The sequence below is a fragment of the Rissa tridactyla genome, chromosome Z (genome assembly GCF_028500815.1).
Source record: "Rissa tridactyla isolate bRisTri1 chromosome Z, bRisTri1.patW.cur.20221130, whole genome shotgun sequence".
Taxonomy (NCBI): domain Eukaryota; kingdom Metazoa; phylum Chordata; class Aves; order Charadriiformes; family Laridae; genus Rissa; species Rissa tridactyla.
This window is the reverse complement of record NC_071497.1, coordinates 31,018,786-31,042,322: the sequence shown is the minus strand read 5'-3', so window position 1 is coordinate 31,042,322 and position 23,537 is coordinate 31,018,786. Positions and strand designations below refer to the sequence as shown.

General features: G+C 43.6%; 1 protein-coding gene across 1 annotated transcript in view; it reads left to right on the top strand.

Annotated features, from left to right (window-relative positions):
- Positions 1-23,537, top strand: part of MARCHF3 (membrane associated ring-CH-type finger 3) — an 83,949-nt gene that overhangs the window by 39,283 nt on the left and 21,129 nt on the right. The window contains exons 2-3 of the mRNA XM_054186096.1: positions 17,623-17,839; positions 20,374-20,581. Of these exons, the coding sequence (XP_054042071.1) occupies positions 17,646-17,839; positions 20,374-20,581 (402 nt within the window). The 5' untranslated portion in view covers positions 17,623-17,645. The remainder of the gene's footprint in view (positions 1-17,622; positions 17,840-20,373; positions 20,582-23,537) is intronic.

Below are 23,537 nucleotides of genomic sequence, written 5' to 3'. Positions count from 1 at the left end.
AATGTAATGTGCGTGGTGCAGATACTGGCTGTCAGAAAGGGCAGTTCTCACAAACACTAGATGCGCATATGTGTTTTAATTATTGCAAGGAAGAGCTGCACTGAGGAGGGGTTCGAACAAGATTTTTACTTTCAGCTAATTTTTGTCACTCTTTTGAATCAGTGTTCTTCATTAGGGTCACAAATAAATTGTATGCCTGGCAGGTATTACATGGACAAGTATGTCAAGACCATTAAGTTGTACTTTATAGAATGATGTGATATCCGGAATTCATTCTGTGCCCACAGCTGTGGTAAGAGATAAACTACGAGGTAGAAAGGAAGGAGGGTTGTTGGACGATGTGAGCTTCCTAATAAAAGCAATGGGGATGCTTTTGATGGAAAATTGAACAGATTTAAGGACAAGTTTGACTAACTGGGAACAATGCCCAGATGGTATGGGAAATGTAATTAACCTTTGGTAATGCACCAGTCTCAAAATGATGAGACAAAAATTCACTGAGATTCACTAGTCTACTAAGATATTCATACATGAAGTGATCAGTTTCTCTACTTCAGTATCAATGTTATTATAAAATACATATGAAAATATATCAAGACCCAGAAGAAACCACTTAAAAATGCAGGAAGGTAAAAGTGATGGAGATAGCCTAACGTAAAACAGAAAATCATTGACTCTTAGTTATGCAACTTAGAGGGTGAAAAATGATCCTTCTAGCAATTGGGAAAAACTAGGAGACAGTACTTAATGAGGAAATTTGTTTCAGTGCCTCCCTCTAACAAGGTGTACTTTCTTTCCAACCTGACAGGCTGATAAACCTTGGGATGCCATTAAACTGATAATGAAGCGCCGTGCTAAAAATAGTCTGTCTGCTTTTTTTTCTGGTTGCCAGAACCAGCAGAATCATCTGTGTAATCAATTTACTACTGAGTTTGAGACATCTCTGTGTGGAAGCCTCCTGGGACAAGAAGCATCATCTTTTCTCTCTCTCTCTGTGGCTCAGAGCAGAGTTCAGTGCTCATCTCATACTAAATAAGTAGACAGAATTGGAAACTAGTCATTTGATGCTGTTGGTTTGCTCACCGTGCTTGGATTATCATTAAATGCATTTTAAAAGCTTAAGCCTGAGCATTAATTGAACCAAGGAAAGGGCTCTTCATAGAAAATGTGGTATGCTTGTTTATTCATTTAAATAGTGTCCGGTTTTATGGAACCCCTTTGAAGCCAGATCCTCAAACTTCACATTTCATAGCCTGTGTAAAGGGGTCTCGATTAAGAGACAGAACTAGAATACCTAGCTAGGGCTATTGTTTAGGACTTTTAAGGTTTCTATTTTTAGGTTTCATTAGTAGTCATCTCTAGCTATGCTCTCCTCAACCGCTGTGACACTGGACCATAGGTGTCATGGCAGAACATGGTCACTGAATAGACTCTAGAAATTTCTACAGTCTTAATGTGGGGTAGAGCTGGCTGAAATTAAGTTGTTTAGAGTAGTGGAGGGGACAGCAATCCACAAAATCCTGCGTTGTGGAAGATGGAAGTTCATCAACAGGTTATAGAAATCCTACATCCTAATCCTGTGTCAGAGTGTTCCTCCTTACCTACCTCACCAGCAAGCAGTGACAGGAGGGCAAGTCTTGTCCTGCTCGGGAGCTACAGGGAAGAATCTTTAATTACTTGTTTTCTAAGAATGGGTAATGTTTTGGAGGGTGAAGCAGGTTGTCATAAGGCATTGCTGAACGCAGATAATGATGTTATCTTAGCTTTTACTTCTGTCTGTTCACAACTTCTCCAGAAACCCCAGAATTTTGCAGCCCCTGAGGCAAAACTTTGAGCTCTTTAGTTATTTTGCCCTTTGGCAACAATTAACTTCGTGTGGGTTCGCCTGCATCAGAGACAAAGTGCTTAGCCAAATTCTAGCTTTTCCACGCTCGTGGATGCTTTCTCTGCCATCAGTGATGCTTTATGATAGGCAAAGTGGTTCGTGTGCGTATGTTTTGATGAGACATAATTGAATCTATAATAAGATACTGCTTTAAAAGGGTGGCTGGAGGAATATCTTAATCATCACATCCTCAGATCTAATGGGACTTGGCCTTCTTACGGAATTTCGCCAGAGTCCCTTCATTATATCCGTACAGGTAGGATGAACTCCAAACCAGAGCATGTTGGCAGCGAGGTAGTGGCCCACTTCTCTCTAATATTATTCCCTGTCCCAACACATATGAGGCTTGACAGACATGCTTTGTCTTTGAGAAGGGGAAAGTTGCCTTTCAGGCAATAAATAAACTTGAAAAGAATTCATATTCAGTATATATTGGTTATGGGACTGAGTATTTGCTGGGAGCTGGTGAATGTTGTTCCTTTAGATATGGGTATGTGTTGATTTTTTAAACTCGTTCTGGCCAAAGTGACGCAAGTAAAATGTTTCATGGTTGTAAACTGGGGTGTATTCCTTTGAAGTATGAGCGTGAAGCGTGATCTACGAGGCATTGAAATAGTTGTTCCAAGGCCATTCAAAATGGACAACTACATATTTCTTATTTTGTTCTTTAGAATTGTCCATGATGCAAGTTAAGTAAGATATTTTTCTTACAGATCTGGGACTTGCTACTGCTGGATGCAATTTCCTAGACTAGTAGGACCACACTCAGAACTCCTGCAGCTGTAGAAGACATTAGGTGAAGATCACAACTGATGTTATCTTAGTGATAAGGGGCCAGAATCTGAATATGATGGCTAGCTAGGATTTTCACCAGTTGAGAGCGCTATATAGTGCTATAAATCAGGTAAACTATACTGCATATGTAGCCCCTGAAGAAATACATGGCGATGGTACAACTCAGACAACAATTATTAGGCCGCTGTGAGACTGTAGCAGCAGTGGCGCGAGCTGAGATGTCATCCTCAGGCTGTTCCACTGTCACAGTCCTGTGCCAAGTTGACCATGGGCGCGCAAGAAAATCTGCATCTCAGGGTTTATTTCAGTGCAAAAGTGATAATAGAGATTAAAATCCCAATTGAGATCAGCACCTACTCCAAACTTCCATTGCCCTTATTTCCCATAGTACTAAGGCTAACACCTCGTTCACTTCTAACTCTTATTATTTTTCTTGTTGGTATTTCCCTTGGATTTGGATAAGAATAGTGTTGTCTAGTCAACTTTTACCTGTGCTGTTTTGATTTAGTTGTGTCTTGTGGTTTTAATTCACTAGTGCAGCATTTCAGTAATTTGCTTTAAAATTACTGAATAGAAATTGGATTTTTTATGCTTTGTTTGGAGAAATTATTTTTCATTCCCAGGTCTGCATGTCGGGTCTGATTTGTCTGATCAGTGCCGAATTCATTTTACAATGACTAAAAGCATTCTTGGTGTGCTTGTTGCTGGAAAACAAATGGGACTGTCCAGTACCTTTAGCTTATAGTTTTACACAGCACAACACATCTACATGTTAGTGTGGGGAACTAGCACTGGTTTTAATTAACTTGCAGTATTCCTATGTGCTTGCCCCATCTGGAGTGATCCCTAGAGCGCAAGTTGTGGAGTTTGATGAACAACTCTTTTGGCCCAGAATGCAAGTTTAGAGGGAAATCTTTATGTAAACATTGTAGAAAACCATGGAGTCTACATTTTGCTCCTGCTGAGAAAAATAAACTCTTTTTGCTCTCATATTAGTGTATCTTCCTGTGTGGAGGAAAATGCAGTGAGAGTATTTTTAGCTGCTTTTGTCTGAAGGGTAAAAAGAGAAAAGGGAGGAGGAAAGAGCTGAATTTTGAGTCATTTTGCTTTAAAGAATGTTTTCCTTTTTTTAAACAATATATTTGCAAGACTAATTCCCTTGTCAGTAAACATCAAAAGCTCAACTACTGCCAACAAAAACACTACAAGATAAAATAATACAAAGTAAATTCTCTTTAGTGAAGGAGCAGGGCTTGTTAGATGGCACTTCAGAAACACATGGGATGATCACACAGTCTTAGAATAAGAGAAAGCATATATTTTACACATCAATATGTTTGTTTGGGGCATGCTTTGCGAAGCGTTGCATGCAAGCTGAGTTTCATGCGTTTACAAAGTGTCATCAGCTGATTCATTGCTGAATAAGATATTAGAAGACTTGAATCTACCCCAAGGAGTTTGCAGTCTCGTTGTAGTACTGACAAACACAGTGTCTAGGGGGGAAGAGGCAGAAGCCTTCCCTTCCTTCAGCTTAAGTTTCCATTGTATTTCATGCACGTAGGCTTCAGCGCAGAGTACAGGAGATGCTTTTACTAATGCCAGTATCTTGCATAGAGAACTACTGAAAGGCTTCACAGGGTAAGATGTTTGGGATGCATCACATAGGAAGGAGAGAGGTGCTCCGTTCAGGAAGTAAATGTTAATATTAAATATTTATGCAGATGAAGACTAAGGAAAAATAAATTGATATACAGGTGTCTGAATGATTTCCCATTAAATTACAATGCACCAAAACGGAGATATTCATGGTAAGATAATAATCTTTGTTTTTCTATTTTGAAACTGAAATCTTAAAGTCATATTCATTGGGCTGCTAATGAAGTTTTTGTTAGCAAGTATAAGACTGACACAGCCAATATTGCTAAACTCTAGAATTTAATTATAAAGCTATTAAAAAGATAAATGTTTTTAATTTTTCATTTATTTTAATTTGAAAGTGGTTTTAGTATATTTTTTTAACTTTCATACATTCAATGTTTTTTTCCATCAATGGTAAGGACTATGTAAATGTGATGTTTTTAATGAGATCATATTTGAGTGCAGTCTCTACTGCAAGAGCTGGAAGAACCAAATATACTAAAAGTGGGCAAATAATTGACTAAGCAACAATGAAAAAAATAATTGGCTTTCTGGTTAAGCTATCTGTAGAAATAGTCACCATATGTCTTCCTTTAATAATTAAAAACATTTTGCTTTTCATCCCTGCAGTTTTGAGACTCTTGCCTCCATGGCCAGCCAGCGCTGCCTGTGTTCTCTGTTGTGCATGCTCTTGCACAGGGAAGTCACTCGGTCGTAGTCCCCCTCAAGATTTATGTGAGATAACACAGATTACACTGTGAGCCGTGTAAAACCACAGGTTTACAAACTGCCCCCATTTGTCAAAGAATACATTTACACAAGCTTTACACGAACAGGAATTCATTACCAAACCCCAGACATGAGGTTAAGCAATATTTACACCATTTGCAGTTTAAGCAAGTCATTTTTAGCTTGACCTTACCTGGTCAGGAATAATCAGTTGAATTCAGCTGATGTTCACCTCTGTGAGTACAAAATGAAGCACAGTTAGGGATTTATTGTGTGGGGTATAATTAATGTGATGTTAGCAGCCCTCCTTTTAGCCTTGTAGTGGAAATGGTGAGGGCTAATTTTGAATGTTCCCTGGGGAAAATGTGGCATTGGGAGTACATAAAGATGTAACTTTGAGCATTTTCCCCTGAGCTTCATCCTCCAGCTGCTGAACAGTAACTTTGAGTCCAGTGTAAAGCTGGGGGACGTCAACAGGAACGTCTTCATCAAATGCAGCACATTTGGATCGGGTCTGACGGGATTTGTTCTCTTAAGACTTTGCATTTGACAGAGAAGTTGGTCTTCACACTGTCTTCGTCCTCACCATCTCCTGAAAAAATAGTTAGCTATAAAACATCAGGGTGCAGTAGGTGTAGTTTCTGTTCCATTTCTTTGGTGATCTTAGCTGCCCCAACGTGTGCAGAGGTAGTGTGAGTCCCAGAGGGCGTGATGAGATGTGTGACACGGAACGAGCATCCCGCGCTCTCGGATCTGATCTCGTTAAAGATGTCCCTGCTTACTGCAGGGGGCTTGGACTAGATGACCATTAAAGGTCCCTTCCAATCCAAGACATTCTATGTTTCTATGATTATGCTTTTTCTGATAAAACAAGCACCAGAAATGAAAGATCTAAATAGAAGAGAGGGCAAACAAGAGTGCAGAGGCACTGACTGATCGGGCTAAAACTGCTGCAGTTGGAAATTGCAAAAGACAGGATTTCTGACGAAATCGTAGGTACTTGCAGAGAAAGGGATTTCTGAAGGTTTTACAGCTCCTGTGCTAAAGGAAGTGCAGTATCAGTAATACGTATTTTGCAAAAAGGATTGCCACTCTTTAGAAATGAAGCCTGGTTTTAAAGGAGTGACATGGGATTCCTTGTTCTTTGGCCCTTGTTGGAGAGAAATTCTTATGGTGCAAGCCTCACCTGTCAGGTTTTAAGCCAAGAAATAAACATGCATGTCTGGCATTTCATTACAAAATCTGCTTGTCTCACCTGTATAAAGTGACCTAACTTAGGAAAATGAAAGAGGATCCAGAACTTACTTTCTAGTCCAAAAATGAGCTTCCAGGCCTCTTAACTTGCAGACTTTCAGCATATAAGTAGATACTAATTCTGTCACTGCATTTTGGTGCTGAAGTGTGAAAACACCTGCAATTTATGCCATGTCCTGGGATGACACTAGGTGTAAATAAATCACACAGAAACAGCGATTCAGGGCCATGCCATCTCCACACCTCCCCTGGGGGAAGCCACCCTTGAGGCGTGTTCTGGGTCAGACTTCAGGAGCTGTATTTATTCATTAAGCCACATTGTTTCTGTGGGAAGCCAGACTTTCCAGTCCGTACCCACTAATCAAAAGAAATGGAGAAAAGCACTGTCCCAGCACTTAGCATAATTCTGGCAGTAATCATCGTTTTTCAGCTTTGGACTTGGTCTTTTAATAAAGGTATCTTTGGGTTTCTGCCAGAGGGGTAACTGATGGACGCGTGCCTGCAGCCTGCAGAGGGTTGGTGCAGGGCCAGCCCTGCTCCCCGCCTGCAGCCACCGCCAGGCTGGCAGAAAGGGAAGGAGCTGTCTGGGGGAAGCTTTGTCTCATTGTCCTTCAAAATTTGTCATTAAGCGGGGCCAGAAATTCTGTGGGCAGGCGTGGGGAAAGAAGGGAGGGGGAGTGTGGAGAGGAGTTGGCAATGAAGCAGGGAGAATTTAGGAATGTGTTAGGGTGAGAGCCTTCCTCCGTTTGCAGGGATTCAGCCTGAGTACGGTCACCCAGAAATAGGTGCAGGCGAGACTTGGCCTCCAGTTCCAAATATTCTTCGTGTTGTCAGTTAAGACAAGCAGCATAGATGAGGTTTGGGAAAGAAGCTGAAAAATACTTAGTCATTTTGATTTCTGTACTCAAGATTGTTGGCAAAACTCCTACATCTTTCCTCACTGAGGGTGTTTATCTCGGAGCAGTGTGTCTTTAGTACCCCCTTCCAAAGTAACCTTTAGCACCCCCGCTCCTCTCCTCCTAGTGCCTCAGGCACAATGCACAAGCACAGGATGTAACCCCGTGTTCTCAAGCCGGTGTACCTGCTGGTCCAGGGAGCTGAGCGCTCCAGGGACCCTTAGACCAGAAGAACCCGGGTTAGCAAACGGTGTCTGGACCTGAATCCGCAACGGCCATTTGTGTGGGCTGGGGTAACTGAAACAGAGTTACAAGGAGTGCCGGGTAGTCAGAGAGAAAGACAGATCTCAGCAGAGCTTGTGTGTACCTCCAGTGCGTGCAACAGGCAAGTGTAGATTAAGTGTCTGTTCTGGGAGTCTGACTCGCAATGCTAGCCATTGCCAGGAATTTACAAAAGCAAAATTGGCAGCATATACAGAAACAACTATTTCCCAGATTATGCTAAGTAAGGGTGCAATTAAGCACATGAGGCTGTCATATTCGTGCCTATGTTCTGCCAGCTTCTGTGGGCACAGGGAGCGCATTCATGCAAAGGGAAGTTGTGGAAATACTGGTTTTCTGCAACCCGTGTTGCTCCAAAGAACCTGGAAGCAGCTTGTTCAGCACAGGAGGGAAATCTGTTGGCAGCACCATTCAGTATGCTGAATCATAACTTCCTCCTGTTTGTCTAGTAATCCAAAATGTCTTCTAGGAAAAATGAGACAGACAGATCTTGCATTCCAACTCCTCTGAGGAAAGACATTTCCACTAGAAAAGAAAATTCATATCTGTCTTTATACTTTGAAAGAAACTATCATTACTATTTCCAGATCAGTTGTAAACTGTATTTGTATCTTCTGATTTTTTATTAATGCAAGACTAAAATGCCACCAGCATAAATACTTATGGTATGTATTATCATGTGTCATCTTCCATTTTGACAGCCAACAAAAGAAGAAGAACCTAAGCAAAAGACATAATCATAGAATCATAGAATCGTAGAATCACAGAATGGTTTGGGTTGGAAGGGACCTTAGAGATCACATAGTTCCAACCCCCCTGCTGTGGGCAGGGACGCCTCCCATTAGACCAGATGGAAAGCATCCCTGCCCAAGTGGAAAGCGTCCCTGCCCGAGGTAGTGGCTATGCATATATAAAGCAATTTATTAAAGTCCACAGTACCAAAAAGGTAGTTGATTGCTCTCATGAAAAGTGATTCAAGGTTCAGTACATGACAAAAAAACATTAGTTTATGGCTGGGCAGTGATTTTTTAAATGCGTGGGAAGACTCTTAAGGACTATCCATGCCGAACTGCGTTGTGCTGCTGCCTCAGCCTAGCATTCAGTTCTTTAAAGTGCATGTTTATAAAATTACCCTTTACATGCAGCCTGCTGTGTGGTAGTTTTTAAGAGGCCCCGGAGCTCTCTGCAGTTAGACCAGCCACGCAGAAAATGCTGTCTACAGCGTGAAAAATAAGTAAACTCTGGGCCAAATTAAAATTGCCTAATATCAGTGGGGTTCAATATTGCAGTACTTTCTGTATGTTGACTTGCTTTGAAGTGAAATCTTGCAAGGGGTGTAAAGTTTACTGCCCTCCTCAACTGGTAAACAAGTATTACATTTTCGTCTTGCAGCATTCGGTTTTCTGTCATTTATCCTTGGGAGGGTTTGGTGGTGGTGTTGTAGTTGTTAAAAACTGAATGCTGTTGAGCAGGTTGTATGGATTCTTAACAAAAATGTTCACCAGCTTCCTTCTGCTGTCATTTTGTAACTGCTGTGCCCTGGTGCTGGTTCCCTTCTGCCTTTCTCAGGTGTCTTGGTGCCAGTGAATGCTTTGCAGCTCTGTAGTGAATAGGTTGGGCAGCGTCTTATATGTCCTCCTGTATACTGAACCACGTGTGACTATCAGATGTGGGACTTATTTCATCTTCTTAAGTTGTGGAAATTAATTTTTTATCTGGAGGACCTAAGGGTCTTATGTGCACCTCCTGTGGAGTTAAGATATTTTTGCGGAAAGTTTCTGTACCTATTAATTCTCTTTATTTTTTTAACAAACAGATCAAGTGTAGCAATTGTACTGATCTCGTGTCCACTAAGGCTGTAGGAGAGCTGGCATTTCCCATTATGAGTTCTGGGCTTAGCTGCTCTGAAATCTTTGAAGAACAACCCTGGTACACACACAGGATCACGCAACAGGACTGGAACCGAGTCCAGAGAGAAAAGTAAGAGTAGCTGATGAGCTGGGGTCTTGGGGAGGCGAATGCAGAAGGGACAGGGCATGACCAGATGCATGCCACAGGGGACAGGAGCAGCAGGTTGGGAGCCTGGGTCATGCCTGCCCTGCAGGTATCTCCCGTGGCAGAAGGTTCCTAAGCTGTAATTATCAGTTGCCAGTTGCCAGCTGATTTCTAAGAAATACACTGAAAGGAGTTTGGATCTATCCTCCGTGTTGGTGGACAGCATCTAGGGCTACAACTGGAACAGGCAGTTACTCCATTATTTTCTTTACTTGGTAGTCTCAGTGGGATTGAAACCACGAGGGTATCCATGCAGCTCTGCATGGTGGAGTGTGGAGGGAAGAGTCAAGAAACATTTAAAACAATTCCAGCTATGAATGCCTTGGAAATGACATACAGAAGACTCTTTCATGAGTGTCAGTGCTACTAAAATAAGAGTTTCAGGTGGCCAAGGGTGTCCTGCTCTTATAGAAAGGTTTTGGCCATGCCATCTTCACGGTACCCTGTATCATTTCTTAAGAGGTAAAAAAATAGGAAGTCTCACAGTACTCTGGAGTTCACGGAATCACAGAATCGTGGAATTTCAGAGTTGGAAGGGACCTCTAGAGATCATCTAGTCCAACTCCCCTGCTAAAGCAGGATTGCCTGGAGCACATTACTCAGGACTGCATCCAGGCAGGTCTTGAAAGTCTCCAGAGAGGGGGACTCCACAACCTCCCTGGGCAGCCTGTTCCAGTGCTCTGTCACCCTCACCGTAAAGAAGTTTTTCCTCATAGAGCTGAGAATTTTGATTCTTATTTAGAGGGAAGGTGGATCTGGGAGGCAGAGCAGCAATCCATCCAGTCACTGCAGTGCCTGTTTTAGTCTGGAGCATCTTAACATAGCTGCAGTGAAACGGGGCTTAGTCACAGCTGGTTTAACTGCCTAAGTACTTAGCTTCTCACAGAGGTTTGCCAACCAGTCCAGACTTCTGTCCTGCCGTAACTAAACACCTAATAGTAGTTTAATTAAAGCAGAAGTCTTTTGTGCATAGTGGTTTATCTCTGTAAGGATCATGCAATGTCAGGAGAACTGGAAGATGGACATGTTCTATATCATGAGACTACTAAAAAAAATGACTGTCTTAAGAGGTAGGACAGCATAAAAATACTCTCTAAACCTCAGTAAGTGAAAGATGAGTTCCTGCTCTTCATTTCAAAAAACAAAGCGCAGTATACGCTGTAATACTTGTTTGATGGATTCGAAGCCAGTGAAGACCACCTTTTTCACACAACCTCTGATAACTATATTGCAGACAACTTTTGAAACCAGTAATTTGTTCATTCATTAGAGTACGAAACTTGCATTCTGAGTAACTGATAGGATTGATAGAAGAAATACAGGCAGAAGATGTTTCTCTGAGGTGCGCCATTCTTCCAGATTGCAGTATGATGCAGAATTGTATCTGTGCTCCAAATCTGCTGACCTGTCCTGAGGTAAAAATCTATCGATGAACACAGGTCATTGGGGTCCAAACTTCGAGAGTATTCTGTGCAAAGGAGATGGGTTTTTACCTGCAGAATCTGTTGGGCAGACTGAGGCAATTGTGGGCCCATGGAAGAGACACGGCCTTCTCAAATCACACAATGCCAGTATCTGGCTAGGTTTCACTCCTGGCCTTCAGGACAGCTAGTTTGCCATTTCTACTTGATACTGGATTGTAATTTTGAGCAGCAGGCTGTGGATAGACTGCAAAGAGAAATATTCTTTGGGTACATAAAAGTAGATAAATAGGAAACAAAAATGTATCTCTGAAAGCTGATTTTTTTTTAACGGCTGTGTTTTTTAAATAACACTATATTTCTTGGGAAAATGTATCCAGATGGGAAGGTAGTCGTTTTTCATGCATGTTTTTAAGTCCTGAAGCTGGCTGATGCATCTTTGAGTTGCATTTCTTGAAACTAATAGCGTGACTCATGGGAACATGCAATAAGAAAGGTCAATGGATTTCCAAGTTTGAAACTGCATGACTGTGAGTGATGCAATATGTGATATTCTTAGTCCTGAAAAAAAGGAAAAGCGAGCAATTCACACAGTCTCTACATGAATATTTGTTTAACTTTTGCAACCCACTGCTTGAAGTGTAGGATCTTTTTTTCTCATGCAAATCTAAGCCACCCACAGCTTCAGCAGAAGAGCCCCACTGCTTAAAAAAGTCCACTGTGATAATTTAAGTCATCAGCATTATAATGCTTTATGGGTTTAGAGAAATGAGGTCAGTTCATGCACAGTAGGAAAGAGTGCAACAGGGATTCCAGTTGTAGGTGCTTATTGTAAATGCAAATGGTTTCCTCTTTAAATTCCTTTTCAGGGAAGTTATGCTAATTTTTCACATCTCATGTTTGAGTGTAATTCAGTAAGAGTGGCAGTGCCTTCCTCACTGGCATTTTTTGAGTCTCCTGGTTTCTCTTAATAGAGAAGTCATAAATCTTTTAAAAGGAAAGATAAGGATGGGAAAGAAGATATGCTATAAATGCCTTGCAGCATATAAAGAAATGTTTGCAGAGCTCAGTGGGGATGTATTGTTAGTCAACCTAGTCAACTCAACAGTTGACTAAGCCCAGAAGTCTCTGAAACAAAGATTGCAAGTGTTTGGTGGCATTTGTTTGTGGGGCTAAGACACTTTTCCAAAACATTTGCATTCATTCCTGTAATGAAGAAGAAAATTACTTCCAGATACTTCTTAATAGCTACTGAAGCCCTAGAAAGCAGTCTGGACTTTGGAATGATTTAAAAAAAGAACCAGGCAGGAGAGGGCAGAGAGAGGCAATATCATCAGATGATATTGACTTGCATTTTAACACTGCGGGTAGCAGACAGCAGATCAGGAGAGAAAAAAGAGTGTAAGTTGTCCCTAATATTTGCTAGAATGGCATCCTATAAATTATTATGGGCCAAGGGATAAGGGTTGCACTTGAATCTTCTACCCAGCTCTAACATGACCTCAGATAATTTACTTACTAGCAATAGTTAGGTTTAATTTACTAACTGTATCATAGAATCATAGAATGGTTTGGGTTGGAAGGGATCTTAAAGATCATCTAGTTCCAACCCCCCTGCCGTGGGCAGGGACATCTCCCACTAGACCAGGTTGCCCAAAGCCTCATCCAGTCTGGCCTTGAACACTTCCAGGGGTGGGACATCCACAACTTCCCTGGGCAACCTGTTCCAGTGCCTCACCACCCTGACGGTAAAGAATTTCTTCCTAATTTCTAATACAAACCTCGTCTCTTTCAGTTTAAAACCATTACACCTCATGCTCTCACTACACTCCCTCACAAAGAGTCCCTCTCCAGCTTTCTTGTAGACCCCTTTAGGTACTGGAAGGCCATTATAAGGTCTCCCCGGAGCCTTCTCTTCTCCAGGCTGAACCAGCCTGTCCTCACAGGAGAGGTGCTCCAGCCCTCTGATCATCTTTGTGGCCCTCCGCTGGACCCGTTCCAATGGGTCCATGTCCTTCCTGTGCTGAGGGCTCCAAAGCTGGATGCAGTACTCGAAGCGTGGTCTCACCAGAGCACAGTAGAGGGGCAGAATCACCTCACTCAACCTGCTGGCCACGCTTCTTTTCCCAGAATCACAGAATGGTTCAGGTTGGAAGGGACCTTAAAGGTCATCTAGTTCCAACCTCCCTGCCCTGGGTGGGGACACCTCCCACTAGACTAGGCTAGCACAGGATGCGGTTGGCTTTCTTTTCTTTTTCTTTCACATTGCTGACTCATGTTGAGCTTCTCATCAACCACCACCCCCAAGTCCATCTCCTCAGAGCTGCTCTCAAGCCATTCTCTGCCCAACCTGTATGTGTGCCTGAGATTGCTGTGACTCAGGTGCAGGATCTTGTACTTGGCGTTGTTGGACTTCATGATGTTCACATGGGCTCACATCAAGCCTGTCCAGATCCCTCTGGATGGCTTCCCTTCCCTCCAGCGTGTTGACCATGCCACACAGTGTGGTGGTGTTGGCATACTTGCTGAGGGTGCACTCAATCCCACTGTCCATGTCGCTGACAAAGATGTTCAACAGCAGTGGTCCCAGTCAGTACTGACCCCTGAGGAACGTTACTCGTCACTGGTTTCCATTTGGACGTCGAGCTGTTGACCATAACTCTTTGAGTGCGGCCAGCCAGCCAGTTCCTTATCCACTGAGTGATCCATCCATCAAATCCATGTGTCTCCAATTTAGAGACAAGGATGTTTCGTGGGACAGTGTCATACGCTTTCCACAAGTCCAGGTAAATGATGTCTGTTGCTCTCCCCTTATCCACCAACACTGTAACACCATCTTAGAAGGACACCTAATTTGTCAGACATGACTTGCCCTTGGTGAAGCCATGCTGGCTGTCACCAATCACTTCCTTATTTTCCATGTGCCTTAGCAGAGATTCCAGGAGGATCTGCTCCATGATCTTGCCAGGCACTGAGGTGACGCTAAGCGGTCTGTAGTTCCCCGGGTCTTCCTTTTTTCCCTTTTTGAAAATGGGGGTTATGTTTCCCCTTTTCCAGTCAGTGGGAACTTTGCCAGACTGCCACGACTTTTCAAATATAATGGAAAGCGTCTTGGCAACTTCATTCGCCAGTTCCCTCAGGACCCGTGGATGGATTTCTTCAGGTCCCATGGACTTGTGTACCTTCAGGTTTCTCAGATTGTCTCAAACCTGAAAGTAAGTATAGTGTCTGCACTTTTTTTGAGGAAATAACATAAATAACCGCAAATTACTGTCACCGTCTGCATCTGTAATTGTGTAAATTGAAAAAGGGGGTAGACTTCTTATTATGAGACTTCTGCTTTTCATGTTTGTAAACCAGAGTGCTGAATGCAAAAGTAACAGGAATATATGCGAGACTTGCAGTGCTGGCTGAGGGATATTTACTTCATGAGCCAGTGAACAAAGCAGAAGGGAAAAATCACGAGGACACTTTAACCAGCAACTAATAGAATGCCATTCCAATACGTCCTCCCACCAGGAAAACCTGTACTGACCTCTTTCCAGACAGGAATTTGAAATTTCTGAGGATACAGAACAACTCTGAGAATTCAACAGTTTCTCCCCACCCCACCCCACCCCCGTTATGGTACAAAGAAAATACATACAGTATCTTTACTTTTGCTCTGATACCCATAAACATACCGACACACAGACACACAGACACACACACACACATATATACATATATATATATAAAAATAAACTGGCATATATATGACACACTAAAAAAGAATTTCCCCTTATCTCAGGGTTTTTCAACTTATGATCGTTAAACAGGCCTGAAAATGGGATTTTTATATATCTGATTGAAGTAATTGCACAAGAAAGTGAAGAGAAGGAACGCACCAAGAACTATACGCTTATCAGTGATGGCTGGAATATAGTACTGAAATTGGAGGGGCACTCTAAAAGACAGAAGATGGAGGTGAGAAGAGGAAGTCAGAGACTGATACCAAAGGCAAAGCAGAAGAACTAGAACAGGGAAAAAATCTGGTTTAAATATTACAGTAGTAAGGTAGTCTTAAAATAGATTTTTGGCTAGGCAAGAGACATGCAAGAGGAGTGCGTGTAGTAACACAGAAAAGAAAAAAAAAGACCTAATTGCTTGATTTCTTCAGGCATATATCCATCGTGCCAAATTCAGCCACATTTCTCTGAATTTTCTGGCATCTGAAATAAATGCTGATATTCTGGCTTCCCCCATTTAATGTTGCGTCTCTCCCTAAATACCATCTAAACACACGTTCCTGCTTTTGTTCTTCATTTTCCCTCTTCTGTTAAGATATTTGTGACAGATTTCCACCTCTTTCAGGTGAAAAACATTCAGGCAGAACATAATACATATATATGGGTAAATATTGACTTTGGGGTTTTGTGGATATTAAGATTTACAATTCCTTAATGTCAACTTTGACATTCAGGTTTTCTTAGGATCTCTGTGCTTCTCAGGACAATCTTCATTATTTACCACAGAGTTCAGTGTTAAAGCACATATTATTTAATTCTGTAACTGTGCTATTTTCATGCACATACACTGGATTTCTGTGAAAACCATTCTTCTGAAATCATGAAAATGTGTTGTAATGTCCAACTTTCTCTAAAAAAAATTAGGTAGAAAGGGGTTACATGTATTTGCTATGCCGAAGTGGGATATCAGTGCGGTGCTGTACGCAGAAATTTGAATTAACATCATTGCTGGGATACAGCTACATTATTTCTGGTGTGCTTTAAAGCTTTGCATTTAGTTGCATCATCTGATGCTTCAGCTCTGAACTCATCAAGTGGCTGATGGATGTGTTTGTAAAGGCTTGGATGGTAACTTTATACGCAACGATAAACCCACTGTTGTACTTAATGAGGTCAGTGAAGCAACTGGAAAAGAAATACATAATTCTGTAGCATGGGTTTGTAAGCATGGTACTGCCTGGGCTTTTTAAGTTTAATGAAGCAGCTACTCAGCTGCTGAATATTCTTGTTAAATAGTCTCAGCATGGATTTTAAAAGTAAAATGTTGCTGATACCATGGTCTCCTTGGAGAGTCCGTGGCTCTTATTCTCTTAAATAGTCTGCATCTTTTATGTGTTAATGGTTTTGAAATCAGCCATTTGCTTCATTTTCATTGTAAATGAGGGGCAGAGTCTGATTTCCTTCCCCATTCTCTGAACACTATATATCCCCTGTAAGCTGTCTCATCAGCCTCCAGTTCGCTCTCTGGGGCATGCATGGTCTGAAAATAGCTGAAATAATCCTGTAAAACAAACACTTTGCCAAGTGTTTTCCTGTTTTAGATGCCTTTCTAAGAATATAAATCCCTATGTGAAAACTTGCATGGTACAAGTGGTCCAGCACCTCCATCACATCTTTGCATGCTGCAAAGTCGTGCTGCTGAAGACGTCCATTCAGGAGACTTCAGAAAGTTATCACTGCCATTTGCGCAAATCCAGTGAGATCAATTTACAAGATTTCTTTTAAAGCCCAGAGAAATATCTCCGTTTAAAAGAATAGATTAATGGTTAATTTTTAAAGACTGTTTCCTGCTGCAGTACTGGTACTGCGCAAATAACGGTGTCTGATGCAAACGCTTTTTTTGAGGGTTAAATGCCGTGCAGGTGAATGTGCCTGATTTCAACACGTGGATATCATAGTAGTAACCTGTAGGATTTACACGTGACTGTAGCCAAGGGTCTTGAGGCATGCTAGGAGGTCTTTGCCCCCTTTTGTAGGTGGATTAATCCATCCCGTAGGTATGTTGTTCGTGACTGACCTGGAGAGGAAGCCTGGCGGCACATAGGCTGGTCTTCTGCCTGTTGAATCACACAGCCTCCTCTCCCAGACAGGCACACCCAGCAAGGAACAGCGTACAAAGGAATCAGGAATTTACATTCCCAGGCTCTTTGTTACCAGACAACCTGTGCTTTCCAGTTACCATGGTTGAAAGCATCATGCAAAATACAGCGTAAGCGATGGAAGTACCAGGAAAGCAGAAAAGAAAGGCACAGGCAAGCTGTGATTTCTGTCTCACCTTGTGGCATAAATTATTACTGCACACAGGCTGTTATTAAGTGAGTCTGTGTGACAAAAAGACCTGTACAGGATTATTTGCTGGGTCTGTGCTTTGCCATGGGTTCATGTTGGAAAGCACTTGGCAGCAGTGCAGTGTTTTCAACAAGGGATTTGGAGCTTATCGGCTGCTTTCTCCTCAGATTTGTAACTTTCCCTGTTGGTGGACTTGGGCAGCCTTTAAGTTCAAAAGCGCACAAGGTGAAGATTGTATGTTCCTTGTTCCTTTGCAGCATTTGAGGTGGGGGGGTAGGGGGGGAGGGGGGAGGCAAAAAGGTTCAGTCTTTCCGTTTATCACTTCTGACTTTAGGAGTCTGCAGAGAAAAAAAGCAGCGCAGTGGCCCCGGCTTGCTGTTTCTGAGACGTACAAGCTGTTTTTCCGCGACACATAGCGCTGCAAGCTTACTCTCCCTGCTGAGCGGGTTTCGAAGGGCTGGGGTGGGGAGGGAGGGAAAGAGGGGGATGTTTTTTCTCCCGCCTGGTATCCATCAGTGCGGCGGAGTTGCAGACAGGGAGGGACGTGCCCCTTCCCTCCACCCCACCGCCCTCTCCTCCCTTCTCCCTAGATGGGGACCCGCCACCCGCCGCCATGAGGACGAGCCGCTGCAGTCACCTGCCGGGAGTCCCGCCGGAGCGCCCGCGCCTGCCGGCACCCGATGGCAAGACCCTGCCCGGCGGCAGCAGCGGTGGCCCAGCCAGCAGCTGCCCGCAGTATGTCATGCAGGTGTCGGCCAAAGATGGGCAGCTGCTCTCCTCCGTCGTGCGGACGCTCGCCACGCAGAGGTACGTGGGGGGCGGTGGGAAGGGCGGGCTGGAGTGAACCCTCCCCAGCTGCCACCTGCAAGTCCCACAGGCGCTTGAAGGGAAGGTGTGGTGGTGTGCTTTGTGAAGGCTTACCATGATGCTCTTGTGATTAAACCTTCATCCTAACTTTGCAATGATTATGCTACATATGCAATTAAGCCCTCACCATTACACTCAGTGAAGAAGGGGGAAGCAAGCTGTCTAGGGATCCTGCTGCTCAAGTGCGCCAGCTGCAGTAATTTGCCCTGATGCGTGGCGGGAGGCTTCAGCGCGTGCTGGCTGGCATGGGATGCCGTGTTTAGCCCATGTGCTGCTGCCAGCACTTCTGTGGCACGTTGCCTTCATGCTTCCCAAGCCAACGTGCTGAGCGGCCAAACAGGCTATTTCTAGCAGGGACGCACACAGAAGTGTTGCTGCTTCAGCCATCGTCTAAGTGATTGAGAGTGGCTCTTTCTGCTGTCAGTTTAGAATGGCAGATTATTGGTGAAATATGCCCTTCAAAACACTAGCCTGCTTCAGGCTGGCTTTGTTTTCATAGAATCATAGAATGGTTTGGGTTGGAAGGGACCTTAAAGATCATCTAGTTCCAAGCCCCCTGCCATGGGCAGGGACACCTCCCACTAGACCAGGCTGCTCAAAGCCCCATCCAGCCTGGCCTTGAACACTTCCAGGGATGGGGCAGCCACAACTTCTCTGGGCAACCTGTTCCAGGGTCTCACCACCCTCATAGTGAAAACTTCCTTCCTAATATCCAATCTAAATCTACCTTCTTCCAGCGCGAAGCCATTACTCCTTGTCCTGTTGCTACACTCCCTCATAAAAAGTCCCTCTCCAGCTTTCTTGTAGCCCCCTTCAGGTACTAGAAGGCTGCTATAAGGTCTCCCCGGAGCCTTCTCTTCTCCAGGCTGAACAACCCCAACTCTCTCAGCCTGTCCTCATAGGAGAGGTGCTCCAGCCCTCTGATCATCTTTGTAGCCCTCCTCTGAACCCGCTCCAACAGCTCCATGTCCTTCTTATGTTGGGGTCCCTAGAGCTGGATGCAGTTTTCATTAGAAGCAAGAAAAAGGATGCATAAGGGTTTGGCCATATCCAGATTTGACACTTGGGTCAAAATTAAGTTCTACTTCACAGATGTGAAGCTGGGAAGACTGCATAGGTCTTGAAGTAGCCCTGGATTTTCACAAAACAGCAAACAATCCAATCCACTGCACTCGTGTGGAGAGTGAAATTATTAACTGCTGCTGCACACGTGATATGACAGCCTGAAAGGGCCTTTTCCCCTTTCCTTGTAGCAACTTTTTTAAACCCTGTACATTTTGCGCACTTGGATGTGTGTGCAGAGCATTGAGCACAACTTTATACTGTTTTACCAGGCAGATTGAAAGAAGCTGGCTGGCCTGTTTATGCTTTCCTGCAGCTACACTTGAGTGAGGTCTACCTGGGGCAGCCTGCAAAGAGCCAGAAGAGAGACAGAGGGAACAGTGGTGTGCCACCGTACGGTATCCACTAACGAGGTTTTGTCAGTGACAGTGACAAAACCTGCTTTTCTGAGGAGATCACCTGAGATGGCATATGTGGTAGGGAGAGTTTTTGTTTCCAAGAGGTCAACCTTCTCTGCCTTGGCAGTCGGGGGCCTGAGTTGAAGCTGGGGTGAAGTGGATCCATAGTCCAGCAGCACTGGGGCTCACAGCCTGTTCCTGCTTTCCTACAGCTGTGCAAAGCCTGAACACCTTGGGAAGCCATGCCACTGCTTTCCTCTTTCCTGAAAGATTCCTCTGTAAAACAAAGAATCTCAGTAGTTAAAATCAGATTTTTTAGGTTTTCACTGGCAAGAGGAGCACCTGTCCCCCTTTGACCATTAGCACCCACCACCAGGAAGGTGGGTGCTTTGGGGGAGGCAATGCAGGAGGAGCAGCCACAGGCAGCTGCTACACAAGAGGGGTGTGTTTGGCACAGTCCTCCTTCTGTTAATATAGCTCCTGGAGCTGCTTGTGGGATGTTGTCCCAAAGAGAGGGAAACCCTCCCCAGGGACAAGGGCTTACTGCCTGCACGTGCCTCCCTGAAGTGGTGGCCCTGCTGTCACACCAGTACAGGGCAAAGTGCTGTGGTTTCAGGTCCAGCACTCCTTTGCTGTTGATCACTGAAAACAGCTTACCCTGTAGGTCTGGGGATCTTTACTAGCATAAGAGATGCTATCCTGTAGGTCAGGAGAGGTGGCACAGATCATCACTAGCGTAAGAGGTGCCCAGCCGAGGCAGGTTTAAAACTTCCCTGATGCTTTTAGAGATTTCTTGAAGGAAGCCCCCCTCCCCTACAGAAGAGATATTTTAAACAAGAATACGAAAGCGCCTGCAGCCATTATGTTACTAGCCAGCAGCTTGGTGTGCTAACTACAGCGTAAAGTACGCAAGCTGCAAATGTTTCCCACATTGTTAATTCACGCCGTACAGAGAGAAGGAGAGGCGAGATCACAGCCCTGTATACTGACCAGCAGTTTTCTCTCCTCCTCCAGCAGCCCCTTCAATGACCGGCCGATGTGCAGGATCTGCCACGAGGGCAGCAGTCAGGAAGACCTTCTTTCCCCCTGCGAATGTACGGGGACCCTGGGGACCATTCACCGCAGCTGCCTGGAGCACTGGCTGTCATCTTCAAACACCAGCTACTGTGAACTCTGCCACTTCAGGTTTGCAGTGGAGCGCAAACCCAGGCCATTGGTGGAGGTCAGTACGCGGGGCACATCCCCAAAAGCTTCGCTTTAATGAGTGAATCGTGTTTGTTCTTATACAGGCATCGCAGAGCCTTTGCAGCTCTGCTGAAGCTGAAGCAAGCTGTGTGTTTTGGGCTTGGCAAGGTGAGGGCAGGGGCTCAGGGAAAGGGCAGGAATAACAAAGCCCTTATTTTGAACCAAATCAAAACAAGCCAGAAGAATGGGCTTGATGGGTTAGCTTTCCTGTAAATGTGAGTGAAGATTTGGGAAACAGGGTGCAGCAAATTCCTAGTATACGAGCCAGCTTGGTAGAGGATGGAAGAGAGGTAAGTAATAGTTTCTGTGGAACGTGAGGCAAGTGTATTAAATATGTGTCAGGAGTATGTTTTTTTCCATGTCTTTGAGAGAGAGGTAACAAACCAAGGAGCCTTGGAAACCTAGTTTCAATGTGAAGCCCACAAGAAGGAATTGTTCTTGCTCTGTGTCTGGCATCTTTAGCTATTTATGAGTGACCTTTTGGCCTCCTTTTGCCCATATACCAGACTCAACAGTGAATTGGACAACTGTTTCTCCTGTATCAATTAAAATTCAGTTTTTACAAACTGCAGATGCTTTAGTGGCTGCACGAAGTTTGACCATGAAGGTTGGGTTTTTTGGTCCTCAGGAAAAGAAAAAGAAAAAAGCTAGGATCACTGTCGTTACACTGTTAATGATCTTTCTCCTCCCCTATTTTCATTTGGAAAAAAAAACCATTAAAAATATGGTTCATGTTAGAATTAAAAGTGAATTACAAATAACAACATTTTACAAAAGTAGTGAGAAGCATCTTATTGTACCAGTTGGTGACACAGACGCTTACATGCTAAGCATGGTTTCAGGACAACACGTCCTTCCTGTGCATCTTCATTGTTCCTGTAAACTGTAGCAGAACTGGGTGAAGGAGGTAGGGTGTTAAAAATGAGGGGGAGGAGGGGCATATTGTTTTGCTCGTATTCACGGATGAGAGGATGCGGGATAAAACTGACTGCTAGGAACTGGGTCAGGGGCCCATGCAGAGATGGGGTGAGCAGTTGTCATTGAAAACTACCAAAATTTTTTCATGCTGGATTAAGTTAGGCATGCATATTTTGTGTCTAAGCCTAAGGTTGTCTTCATTCTTCCTTAGGATCAGCAAAAAAGACATACATGACACACTATGTAGCACAAGACCTGTAGTCTTGTCAAGCCTTAATCAGAGCAAGCCCAGGCCAGCTGTGTTTGATTGCCCCTGGCTTGTTTGGTGCTTCTAGCAGGACTCCAGCCTCTCCCGGGAAGCTGGTCCCAGTTTGAGAAATGCTGCTGTTGAGTGTTCTCAGGCTGTCAGCGACTGAGCAGCAAAATCTTTATGACTGAGCATTCTCCAGTGAAGATGATGACACCTTCATCCAGCCAGCTGCTCTGAGCCTGCGCCAGGCAGTTTTCAGTTGGAGTTTTGGCGCGAGGACGCTGCTGCTCTGAATTTGCCTTCTGAAGAGGAAGATAAGCGGTGCTGAGGCAGTGCAAAGTAAACAGATTTTAAGAGTCCAGCTTCTCCAAGCTGTTTCCTTGCAACAGCTGCTCGTGATGCTTGCTTTGCACAAATGAGACATGATGCTGTTCAGCGCTAACAACGATTGAAGAAATGGAAAGTGAAGCTAACCCTGCCCAGGCTGGGGGCGTCTGGTCGCTTGATCATTCCCTGATGAAGTGAGGCTTCTTTTTTGCAAAAGCAGTAATAAATAATAGCAACAACAATAATAATAACGATAATAATGATAAAGCTATCTTTTGTTTCTCAGCTGAGGACAAATGAGAACGAGGTGCAAGAACATTTCTGAAACATAGTACACATTGTTAATTGATGTTTTCTCTTTACTACCTAATGTTTTCTTGCTCCTCAGCTACCATACCCACAGTATTGTAGTGCAGTAGTAATTGCATGCAGTTGCAGAAAAGGTTGTAAAAAAAAGCAACTGGCTTTCTTGACCTACTTTTTGATCTTCTACAAGGAGTATGTTTTCGGTTTAGAAGGGAATTGAAGCTGTACTATTAAAGTTAAGAGCAGCAGAGGAAAAGAGTAACTAAGATGGGTTGTATGCAAGGGTACAAATTAAGCAGGAAGATACCAGTCAAACTTCTTGATTTCTGTTAGTATAATTTTTTTGTCCTTAAAGTTTATACTTATTTAGTACACAGTGCTTTGAAATCCAAAGACATCTCCATGCAAGTAATTACAGCAAATCTGAAACTTCCCAAAGCATGACTAAAGCAGATACAAGTTGCTCGATTCTTCCATCTTCTGTGTCCTAAAAGCACCCTCCTCTCTGTCTCCCTGTTTTACCTAGGGTATGAGGGCACGGAGGGATGTGTATCAGGTATAGTAGGACCATCTTTTGCAAAAACCTGCTGTAATATTTGGATGAGTGACAAGCCAGAGTGGTCGCCTGCTTTTAACTCCTGTGTGGGTTGGTTTGTTTGTGGGGTTTTGTTGTTTTTTTCTTGGGGGGGGGGGGGGGGGGAAGAGGGGAGGAGTCAAAGTTCTCTTCATTTAGTAAGATAATTAGATCTCCAAAGATTCCTCTGAACTAGATAATGGAATTGGTAAATGGTCCTTTGAGTGGAGGTGAATGATGAGTTTACCAATGCATTTTAGGAGGTCTCTGTGTAGTCATAAAGTCATTTGTAGGGCATAGTCTGTAGAAGCTTATCCAGTAACCCCTCAGCAGGCCCTATCTCATGCAGAGAATATATCCCATCCATTGATCAGTGACAGGTAATATAAAAATGCTTGAAGGAATCAATCATCATGTTCATCTTTTCTCCTAGAGATTTTCCGTCAGGGAAAAAGAAGTGGTATTTCTGACTATTCAAAGACATATTGTTCACTTTCTTAAAGGGGTGAAAAAAAGAAGAGAACATGGTATTATGTTTTCTCCTCATCCCTTCGCTGG